At 63.5% G+C, this 10,938-nt stretch overlaps 2 protein-coding genes across 2 annotated transcripts; both read left to right on the top strand.

The window, feature by feature from the left end:
* The first annotated feature begins 97 nt into the window (after nt 1-97).
* Nucleotides 98-1,457, top strand: C13HXorf65 (chromosome 13 CXorf65 homolog). The gene is given in 6 exon segments (XM_068412140.1): nt 98-214; nt 217-361; nt 534-668; nt 772-840; nt 952-1,070; nt 1,359-1,457. Coding segments are annotated over 6 exon segments (684 nt in total).
* Nucleotides 1,458-1,842: 385 nt separating this feature from the next.
* On the top strand, nt 1,843-8,635 carry LOC137669656 (sestrin-3-like). The gene is made up of 9 exons (XM_068411872.1): nt 1,843-1,982; nt 5,018-5,221; nt 5,426-5,608; nt 5,722-5,958; nt 6,043-6,154; nt 6,411-6,529; nt 7,097-7,287; nt 7,600-7,744; nt 8,302-8,635. The coding sequence occupies exons 1-9, from the start codon at nt 1,917-1,919 to the stop codon at nt 8,389-8,391; spliced, it is 1,347 nt and encodes a 448-aa protein (XP_068267973.1). The 5' UTR covers nt 1,843-1,916; the 3' UTR covers nt 8,392-8,635.
* Nucleotides 8,636-10,938: the final 2,303 nt, after the last annotated feature.

Raw genomic sequence — 10,938 nt, 5'->3', positions numbered from 1 at the left:
AGCCCCGTGCCTTGCCCACCTCTGACCTCAAAAACGCCGCGGGGTGGGGTCCAGCCCCACCACCCCAGCCCCATGGTCCCAGCCCCACTGCAGCTACATGTTCATCTACATCAAGCACGGGAGTGCGTCCCCTCCCGGCCACCCCTTGGGTGCCAGCTGCCTGGGCATGGAGGGGACGCTCTGTGGTCTTGCCGGGCAGTCGGCTTGGCCTCAGGGCTCTGTGGCCACTGCTTGGGCTGCCTGCTGCCCTCAGCCACAGCCGCTCTCCCTGCAGATGACCAGAGCTCTCTGGCCAACACCAGCTGCGCTGTCCTGCGGCTGCTTTCCTACTTGAGGAGGATGGTGGGGGTCCCTGACACCGGTGAGCCCTGGCTGCGGGGCTGCAGCTGCCCCCCTGCCTTGGCAGCAGCACCAGTGCTTCATCCCATCTCCAGTGGGATGCTGCACAGGCTCCCCGTGCCGTGGGCACAGCGGTGAGGTGGGGTGTCCCTGACTCACCACGCCAGCAGCCCATGTCCCCCCGGCTTTTCCAGATGTCATCGACCTCTGTGAGGAGCTAGGCATTCCCAAGACGCTCTTCCAGGTGACCAGCCTGGGCGAGAGGGCCAGGGAGTTCCTCCAGGCGCGTGGCACCTACTGTGTGTGCAGGGTGGGGTCTGGAGCACCTGGTAGATGTCCAGGCAAGTGGAGCCCCCCGGTCCCTGGGGGTCCCGGCAGCGCACAGGGCAGTGGGGTGCAGCGGGCAGGAGTGACCATGAGGCCATCCTGCAGGGACCAAGGAGGAGCACACATGCTGGTCCTTCACACCCCTCCTGGAGTACCCCAGCCCAGCGCTGAGAGGTGGGCGAGGAGATGGGGATGGAGAGCAACAGGCGGGTGGGCACAGGCGTGGGGGCCCAGCGCTGGGGCCGGGGGCTGCCACCAAACCCCCAGCCCCATCTCTGGTGGCAGAGGTCCTGCGGCTGCAGGGCAAGCGCCTGCACAGGAGGCAGACCAGCGCCCCAGAGATGCCAAGGGAGAGGACGCTGGACATGGAGATGCTGCCCTCCATGGTGCAAGGCCAAGGAGCAGTAAGGGGCTGCCGGTGGCCCCCAGGGCAGCCAGCATGGCCTTGTCCACCTTCACTGAGGCCACCTCTTCCCTGGGGACAGGGGGACACTGTCAGCCACAGGCCAGCCCTGACTAGGGGACCTTCCCACCCCTGTGGCCTCCAGCACCTCATGGGCATGTGGCTCATGGCAGGAGCTGCCCTGTCCCCGTGCCCGTTGTCCCCACACCCTGTCCCCCTTGTGCCCTGCTGTCCTGTCCCCATGCCCTGTCACCCTCATGCCCCACTGCCCCATCCCTATGAGGCCCAGGCAGAGCAGAGACAGAGGGGACCGGGCACAAGGCAGCTTCACCCTCCAGAGCGCGTCCGCGGCCGGGCCAGCGGGACAGGCAGCGCTGAGGCACCATAAAGGCTGGGGCCATCCCCACCACGCACCGCCCGGGGCTGTGGCCACCACTGGGGACAGGCAGGGCTTGGCCGGGGCTGGCGGCAGCCGAGGGAGGGGACGAGGACAAGGGGACGGGGGACAGCGCGGCCCCCCCCGGCCCCGCAGCGCCCCCCAGCGGCAGGGCAGATCCGGCCCCGCCCCCTGCCCGGGGTGGGCGGGGCCTCCGCCCTTGACGGACGGGTAACTTTCCATCCCTGCCCACGTGGTGCGCCGAGCCTCCGCCCCCTCGCGGCCGATTGGCGGCGCGGCGCCGGCGGCCCCGCCCCCCCGCAGCGGTGATTGGTGGAGGCGGGGCGGCAGGCACGCCCCCCACGGCTCGGGCTGCCGCGGTGCCCGGCTCAGCGCTGGCGGCGGCCGGGACGGGGCGGGCAGGACCGGCGCCGGTCACCGGTACCGCGCACGGCACGGCCCGGCTCCACCATGATCGTGTGTCCCCAGAGCGCAGAACACCCCCGAGGAAGCCGGTGCCAGCGGCTGCCGGGGCAGGTAGGACCCGCCCCACCGCCACCGGAGCCCGTACCGGAGCACCGGCGTCGGCCCTGCTCGCCGCCACCGGCCCGGCCCGGCTCCGGCACCAGCAGGCCAGGGCATTCCCGCCGCCCGCGGGCGGTACGCGAGGCCGGCGGGGCTGCGCTCTCCTGATGCGGTGGCCGGCGGCCCGGTACCGGTGCGGCGGCGCCGTCCCCGTCCCCTTTGTGCGGGATGCGGGAGGCGCCGTGCCTCCATCACTGCCAATCAAACTTGTTTTTCTCTCTCCGCCTGCACTGCCCGCGCCGCGCACCGGGGGCGCTGCCGCCGTCCGCACAATGGGGCCCCGGTTACCGGCCGCCGGCACCGGGACCGGCACCGCCGTAGGGACCCCTGCCACGGGCACCCCTGCCGCGGGCACTAGCACTTTGCCGTCCCCGCGAGGACCGGGGCGGGGGGCCGGGCGAGAGGTGCCCGCCGCGGGCGCGACCCCAGCGAGCATCACCGGCGGAGCCACCGGTACCGGCGGAGCCGCCGTCTCACCTCGCGGAGGGATGGAGCCCCGGGGGGTGGCGGGGTTCACACCGCGGAGTCTTGACCGGCCGGGAGGGGGGGGCGATGCGGCGTCCCTCGGCTCCCGGCGCTGCCCGGGCTTGTTCCCGGGTGCAGGACCGGCTGGGCTCCTCCATCCTTCTGCCTGCTTTACATGCAAACCGCTGCCCGGCGATTGGCTGGCCGGGCAGCGCCGGGGCATCGTTCCTCCAGCAGCACCTGTCCGGGCAGGGAGGGGGTGAGGCTGGAGGTGGGTGTGGGGTCGGGGTGTCTATTGGGGTTCAGGGACCTCGGGGAAGGAGGCGATGCTCCCACCGCCCAGGGCTGTGAGTGGGTGCAGGGGAGGAGGGTTATGGCCGGGGAGGGTGAGAAAGGTGGTGCCGGGGGTGATGCAGGAGGCTGGGGAGGCAAAGCTGAGGGGACATGGCTGGTGGTGCAGGCAGGAGAGACCCTGGGCTGAGCTGGTGATGTGGGGAGCAGACAGGAGAGCGTGACCAAGGGCCAAGGTGGGGGGCTGCCCTGAACCTTACTTCATCCTCCCCTTCCGACCCATGTCTGCCTGATCCCTCGCTCCATCATCACCTGGACAAGCAGAGCGAGAAGAGCTGGTGGCCCCGGAGGCTGAGCCCTGGGCTGGTTACATGCCTCCTTACTGGGGACCACCTTCCCCCAGGGGGAGTGGAAGGGCCCCTGGCTCCTCCACCTCTGCCCACCAGAAGGAGAACAGTGGCTGTAGCCCCATGGGTGTCCTCAGGGCAGCTCATTTCCCCGAGCAGAGGGACTTTGCGGGGGACTTTCACAGGTCACTTCTGGATTGTACCTTCTCCCATGGGATACAGAAGCTGGTAGTTTTCATCCCTCCCCATTTTAATTTGAGTTTTTGGGGGTTTTTTGACCCCTTTGGCCAAAAGCAAAGAGGAAGGTCCAAATGGCATCAAGTAAATCTCTTCACACCTGAGCAATGGTGTGTTCGTCACAAGTGGACGATGGTAGAAAATAGCCAGAGCTGCTTCCTGCACTGCCTCTGCGGGAGTGACTACTCTGTGCTTCTGCACAGCTCAGCCCTGCTCTGCCTCCCCCTCACCCCGAGGTGCCCTGCTCTGCACCCCACAGCTTTTCTGCCTCTGCCGGCGCTGCCCCAACCCTCTGGGTCGCCTTGTGGTGGCACGCTGAGCCACTGCAGAAATTAAGGCCTGATGTAGCTCTCTGATTGGCAAGATAGCTGCTGGCAAGGTGAGGTGCACAGGCATCAGCGTTCCTGGTTGGGGCTCTGCGGGCTGTGCATGTGCCCTGGTCAGCAGTGACAACCCAGGGTCATGGTGAAGCAGGGGCTGGTTTGCAGACGTGCTCTTGATTTGCTGCTGTGTCACCGTGGTCACTATGCCCTGGTCACCAGCGTTCAGGTGACTGCACCAGAGACGGGTGGGAGGAAGATGACGGCGCTGTCAGTGAGGCCAGTTGCTCCCAGGGGAGATTTCGGTTCAAGCCTGGGAGGGGAGGCGCACCCTCTGCATCCAAGGGTGCTGCCTGGGCTCCCGTGTGCGAGTGGGAGCCGTGACTTCCGTGTGACAAGGGTTAACGCCTGCTGTACCCACACCCTGGTGCAGGTGAGCTGTGGGCACAGACCCCGCTGTCGGGTGGGAGGTGTGGCAGTGGGGCTGTTGGGGCGCAGCAGCTGCCCGGGCGCCTTTTGCACATCCCCACCCTCTGCTCCCATCACCCTCTCGGGAGGGACTGGGACGGTGTGGCTCGGGGCTGTGCTCGCCTGGGGTGCTGGCGCAGGGCTGGGGTGGGCGCTGCTGGGGATGTAGGGACCCCCCTTTGCCGAGTTGCCCATCTGTGTTTTCACCAGTGGGCGCACCCAGTGCCATCTGTGCCATGCACCCATGTGCTGTGGGACGTGCTCCCATGCTATCCCCTTGGGCAGCGCGTGGGGAGACCTCTGAGCCCCTACGTATGTTCCTGACCATGTGGTGGGTGCTAGGATGTCATTTGCCCCTTGGCTTGCTGGGGCAGGAGCCCAGGAGCAGCTCAGCTGGCTCCACAGCTCTCCCCCCATCCCAGTGCTGGGCAGGAGGGCTTGGTGCTGGCGGTGCAGGGGCCTGGCAGTAAGGCTGATGGGCTGTTCCCTTCTGGAAGGTCTTTCATCTGTTGTGTTTCTCCTGCTCCAGCCTTGTATTTGCCTCTAAGGCTGCAAGGAAACATCACTCCTGCTTTGCCCTTTGCTTCCGCTCCCCAGGCAATGCCCTCTCCCAGGCGGAGACCAACCTGTGTTTCTTGCAGCCTGTCCTCCCACTAGCAGTGACCCTGCCAAGCAGTGCTCTGCCCAGCTCCCTGACCCAAGCCTGAGCCCTCTGCGGTGGCTTCTGACCTGCTGGTGTCCCTCTGGGAGCACCAAGCTGGGAGAGAGGATCCCAGCCCCTCGCAGAGCCCAGGCTTGGCTGGGATGGGCTGCTGCAGTGGGGGCTGCTCCAGAGCTAAGCAGAGCGTGTTCCCCGCAGGTAGCGAAGATGTCCGGCAGCGACCCTGAGCGCCCCCAGTTCCTCTTCGTGAAGGTGCTGGCGAGCCGGGGGCGGCTGGAGGCAGTGACCCAGCAGATGGGCTACCACCCGCAGTACCTCGACAGCTTCCTCAAGACGCAACACTACCTGATGCACATGGACGGCCCGCTGCCCTTTGACTGCCGGCACTACATCGCCATCATGGTGAGCCCTGCTGGGAAACGTCAGAGGGGGCAGGGGCTCAGCCCTACGAGGCTCCCCGCTCTCGCTCTGCCAGGACAGCCTGTGCCATGAGCTTCTCTGCACAGGCCAAAATCATGATGTCCTGGAGGTTGGGCAAGAGGTGGGTGCAGGGTCCCAGGACGCCTGTCCTGCTGGCGTGGGGATGCTGACATGCTGCTCTTGCAGGCAGCTGCCCGGCACCAGTGCCGGTACCTGGTGAACCTGCATGTGCTGCAGTTCCTGCGGGCAGGGGGTGATCCCCAGTGGCTGCGCGGCCTTGACTTCATCCCCCCCAAACTCCGCAACCTCAATGAGATCAACAAGATCCTGGCACACCGGCCATGGCTCATCACGAAGGAGCACATTGAGGTATTGGGGGGGGCTATCAGCCAGGGACCAGGGCAGCGGCAGGGACACCAGCATCCCAAGGGGGTGCCGGGTGCCTGCCTGCGTCGCATCACTGGTCTGTCTGTGTCCTGCAGAAGCTGCTGAAAATCAGCGAGTGGAGCTGGTCGCTAGCGGAGCTGGTGCACGCTGTCGTCCTCCTGGCGCACTGCCATGCGCTCGCCAGCTTTGTCTTTGGCTGTGGCTGCGAGCAGGACGAGGGGCTGGGGGGACGAGGCTTGCTGAAGCCCTTGTCGCCCGGGAACCAGTGCTTCTGCGAAGCCACCGCCGGCAACGGCTGCAGCCAGGAGCTGCTGCGCATCAACCGCAAGCGGGTGAGCCCCCAAGGGTGGGTCCATGGGGGGACGGGGAGCACGGCTGGGACCACTGCCCTCACCCCTGAGCCTGTATCTGTGCAGTCCCTGGACTCCTGCATGGAGCTGGATTCCCTCCGGGAACGCATGCAGAAGATCCATGTGGAGACCGAGGGCAGGGAGGAGACGAGGCTGCTGCAGCAGGACCGAGAGGAAGGTGAGGGACAGGGAGTGGAGGTGAGTGTGCAGGATGGGAGTTCATATGGCATACCTGCGTGTTGCTCCCCCACATCTATACTTTATTTCCCATGATGTATGGTTCAGAGTGGGGCTCCTGGGATGCTGGTGGGGAAGGCGGCAGTGGTGCTCCCCAAAGAGGCACAGCAAGGCACAGCTTTCAACACATCCTGCAGCTGGGAACAGGGCAGCTAAGCATAGCTCTGACCCGTCTGCGGGGCTCTCCCCTCTCGCAGATACCGACGGGGAAGTCACCGGTGCCACCAACCTTGCATGCTACATGCAGGACCCTGACTTTGGATACCAGGACTTTGCCCGGCGCGATGAGGATCAGACGCAGGTATTCAGAGTCCAGGTGAGGTTCCTGCTCTCTGGGCGGGCAGCAGCCCAGGCTCTCCCCTCTCCCCTCTCCCCTCCATCGCAGGGGTGCCCATGCAGCCCAGATCTGGCACAGCTGCTTTTGCAAAATGCCTGAGTGAGGAAGCTCAGCTCTGAGAGGGGACCTGCCCCACTAGGGCTGGGGAGAGGGAGGTGACTGGTGACTTCTGTCGCCAAGGGCTGCTGTGGATGCCCCCTCCCTGGCAGTGTTCAAGGCCAGGTTGGATGGGGCTCTGAGCAACCTGGTCTAGTGGAAGGTGTCCCTGCCTGTGGCAGGGGGTTGGAATTAGATGATCTTTAAGGTCCCTTCGAACCCAAACCATTCTGTGATTCTGTGATTTTTTTCATGTCTCTCTCTCACGGAGGCAAGGGTCAAAATCATTCAAAAGCTGCCTGATGAGGGATGTTGTGGTTTGTGGCAGAGTTGCCCCCAGAGCAAACCTATTGAACTCTGCTGTATCCCGAGGTCTCCAGCCCTTCTTCCTGGGAACATGCCCCAGGCTCCTTTTCTGCAGTTGCAAAAGCCTCTTGCTCTGCTCAACAGGATTACTCCTGGGAAGACCATGGTTTCTCGCTGGTCAACCGGCTCTACTCTGACATTGGGCATCTCCTGGATGAGAAGTTTCGGATGGTGGATGGACTGCAAAGCAGTGCCATGGCCAAGCGGCAAGGCTGTGAACCCTCTGTCTTCAAGCGGGGCATCTGGAACTACATCCACTGCATGTTTGGCATTAGGTAGGGAAACCAACCCATGGTCCAGGGGAGAAAACCGAGCTGACCGAGGCGGGAGGAGGGTAGGACACTCGGGCTGTCTAGCAGATAGGCTTGGAAATGAGACAGAGGTGAATCACCTGCCTGAATGTTGGGCCAGGCAGGGAAGAGATACTCACCTTCTCTGGCCAGGGCAGGGTGCTTTGGGGACGGGGCTTCAGTACCTGGTGGCCACTGCTGTGTCCCTGCAGCTGTGCCATGCCCTGGGCAGACCATGGGCAAGGTGCTCCGCAGGGACATGGTGCTGGCTGTGACTCGCCCCTGTGCTCCCCGCAGGTACGATGACTACGACTATGCAGAAGTGAATCAGCTCCTGGAGCGAATGCTCAAAGTTTACATTAAAACTGTAACCTGCTACCCAGAGAAGACAAACCCAGAAATGTTTGACAGGTTCTGGAAGCAGTTCAAGCACAGTGAAAAGGTGGGACAGCCAGCCCCTGGCTCTGACCAGCTGTGGTGGGGCCGGGAGCAGGCAGGGGCTGCAGGCTGGGGTGCTTTGGGGGGTGTACAGGAAACCTTTGAGCTACCAAACCACTCCGAGGCAGGTGAGGGGGAAAATGGAAACTGGCTGTTTGTAAGGAGTTGGGCTTAGCGTGGCATGGGGCTGCCCCCAGTGTGATGAGCACAGGGGCCACCAGCAGCACGGGGATCTCCAAGTCCATTACCCCATTGGTGAGTGCCTCCAGGCGAGCCCTCGGTCCAGCTGTAACTCGCAGGAGCGGCTGCTGTGGGCGGCAGGAACTGTGCCAGTGCCAGCCTGGTATGCTGGTGCCGAGTGTGCCGGGGACTCCCCAGCACATGGCTCTGGGAAGCAGCCACAGCTTGCAGGGAGGAGGGGGAAAGGGCAGCTGCTTGTGCTGGAAAAATGGGTAGCATTTTGTCCCATGCCAAAAGACTCCCTAGCCTGGGTGGGCGCGTGCTTGCGTTGCTGCCCGCAGCACACTGCGGCTGCCTGAACCTTTCTTGCTTCTCCCTCAGGTCCATGTGAACTTGCTCATCCTGGAAGCCCGCATGCAGGCAGAGCTGCTGTATGCGTTGCAGGCCATCACCCAGTACATGATCTCCTAGACAGCGGGGAGCTGCGCTGCGGCAGGGCCGGGCAGCATCCTCTCTCCCTGGACTCATGTGTGACCTGTCATGCTGGGACAGACGGCGAGGGATTACTCAATTTAGTTTACTTGACTGTCTTGTTCCTCCCCCCCCTCCCCTTGTGGGGCTCGCTGAGTAGCCCCGTTACGTGCAATTACCAAACTGTGAGGCAAGTCCATGCTGCTGCGATGTCGGTGTGATGCTGGAGACTTGAACATGTCCAAGGAGGACTGCCAAAGACGGGGCGGGAGGGAGAGGGAGGTGAGGGGGGGACTGGGGCCGGTTTAGAGGGATGCTCCCCTGCAAGCAGAAGCTCCTCACCCGGGTGCTGCGGGAGCCTTGGCCGCTGTAGGGAGGGCAGGAGGGAGAGCTGGCTTCCTGCTCTGTGCTGCAGCGGCTGCCCTGCTCCTGAGCCACCCTCTGGCGCCTGGCCTTGGTGGGGTGATGCATCTTGCTTGGGAACAGCGCGGGCAGCTTGCGGGTGCGTTGCAACGGCCTGAGTTGCGTGATCAGGCATGGAGGAACGCTGGCTCCAAGCAAGGGCCCTTCCCCAGCCTGGGACGAGAAGGGGATGCACTTGCTGCTCACGTGTCCTGCCCTTTAGGTCTATGTGCCAAATCCCTTTGGGAGGGACAAGCGAGGACCCAGGCGAACTCCAAACTGTGAAGCTCTTGCTGGCAGGGTGCCCTAGTGCTCTGCCTTCTCTGACAGCAGGGTGAGAAGGTCTCTGATGGTGTTCAGGCTCTGGAGGTTTCTGCAGGGGACTCTGGGCAGTCTTTGGGGAGCTTGCCCCAAAGGCCCTCTGCCTCCCATCAGCGGAGGGGCAGGAGAAACAAGGAAGGCTTCTTGAGTTAACATGTCTTGTATCTTACCACCATGAGAGGGCTGAGGTCCTGTGCCCAGTCACTTGCTGCTTAACAGCGTGGTGGAGGAGCCTGCAGTCAGCACAGGTGAGCTACGGGAAGCTTCTCCTTGAACCTGGGCTGGAGGGGGTGTCTCCCAGGGTTCTCCCCGTTTAGCAGAGGCAGCCCATGCACCAGCCTTGCCCTCTGCTCCCCCCTGTCCCAGGGCTACTCCCTGCCCGCGCTGCAGCCCATGGCTGTGGCGGTACGAGGAATCGGGCGCAGGCTCCATAGAGCAGCCATGGAAGGGGAATGAGGCCACCTGTGAGAAGTGGGAGCCTGAAGCAAGGGCAGCTGTCAAGTCAGCCCAGCACACACTGCTTCAGTCGACCTGTTTACTGCGTAAATGTACGGGGAGAAAACCTTGTGTAGGGAAGCAACAGAAAAAGCCTATTTTTGCTATAAATATATTATGTTTGACATGGATGTGTGTTTATTTCTGCCAGATGTTGGGAAGGGGAGCCAAACTTACCCAGCTGCTCTGAAGGCAGGACAGCAGTGCCTGGCTGACTGCAGCCCTGAGATGGCTTCAGCTCCAGGAAACCTGATGTTCCCAGCTGCAGCGGGATTCTACACCAACAGCTCTAGTCCAGGGCCAGCAGCTGGTCACTGAGGCTGGACCCATCCTGTTCAGCTCATCTACGTCCTCTTCCCATGCTCGGATGAGCAACTCCTGCAGCATTGCATGTTCAATAGGAAAAGAGGGAAGGTTTTCGAGGGCCTGCAGTGCTCTGGCAAGCAGGAGGGTGCCAGAGGAAGGAGCTAGCTTCTCTCCTGCCAGGTACCTGGCCATGGGTGGGCAAGGTATGGGTGCTGCTTCTGCAGCTGAGGAAGAAGCATTTTGCTGGCAGCCACAGGCGGGTGCTCAGCGAGCAAGGCCAGAAACCAGGACCAGCTCTTTCCCCAGCCACACTGCAGGTGCTGGCCGGGCCAGCTTATACTGGGCCAAGCTGGTGCCTGGGCAGTAAAACACCAGGACAACTGGTGCTGGGCAGTACTGGCTGAGTCAGTACTGGTGCCAGGATGACTGGTGCTGGGACAGCTGCCACCAGGCTTGGCTCGATAGTACTGGGACAGGCACTGCTGTACCATCATTTAGCCCCAGTAAGGGCTGGGCATGGATCGGGGCACCTGAGTGTCCTGCTCACTGTTAGCTGTAGCCCGGCTGCCTGCCAGCCATATTACCAGCCCTTCCCCTGCCCCTGCGAAAGCAGCCCTGTCCCCTGCAGGGCTGGGATGAGCCACAGCAGCCAGGTCTCCGCAGGGCTCTCACCGCTCCTGAAGCAAGCAGCGCATCCGCAGCTCTGCGCAGCCCGGTGCTGGCTCCCAGCACACTGCCAGCAGCAGCATTCTCACCGCCTGCCATCACCCCGTGCTGCTGGGGAGAGAAGGGAGAAGGCAGTGACAGCATGGCGCTGGCTGGGGGCGAAGGTCTGCCCATCCCCAGGAGACGCGAAGCAGGTTCCCTTCTGCCCCCCGTCCCTCTCCTTTTGTGTACAAAGAGGTGGCCTTGCAGGAGCCAGGGCAGCTGCCGCTTGCTCTGGCTTGCAGAACAAGCACCAGTCACAGCAGTAGGACGACAGGCTCCATGGGCTGTCAACCCTGACCAGAAACAAGCACAGCT

This window comes from Nyctibius grandis, chromosome 13, assembly GCF_013368605.1.
Source record: "Nyctibius grandis isolate bNycGra1 chromosome 13, bNycGra1.pri, whole genome shotgun sequence".
NCBI lineage: Eukaryota > Metazoa > Chordata > Aves > Nyctibiiformes > Nyctibiidae > Nyctibius > Nyctibius grandis.
Note: the sequence above shows the minus strand (reverse complement) of the source record. Positions and strands in the feature narration are given on the sequence as shown.

Excerpts from the sequence above, each read along its gene's own strand:
- LOC137669656 (XM_068411872.1), top strand. The coding sequence starts at position 1,917 with ATGATCGTGTGTCCCCAGAGCGCAGAACACCCCCGAGGAAGCCGGTGC. Across the intron at positions 6,530-7,096 it reads CGCAGGTATTCAGAGTCCAG|GATTACTCCTGGGAAGACCA; the intron begins GTGAGGTTCCTG and ends TCTGCTCAACAG. Across the intron at positions 7,745-8,301 it reads AGTTCAAGCACAGTGAAAAG|GTCCATGTGAACTTGCTCAT; the intron begins GTGGGACAGCCA and ends CTTCTCCCTCAG.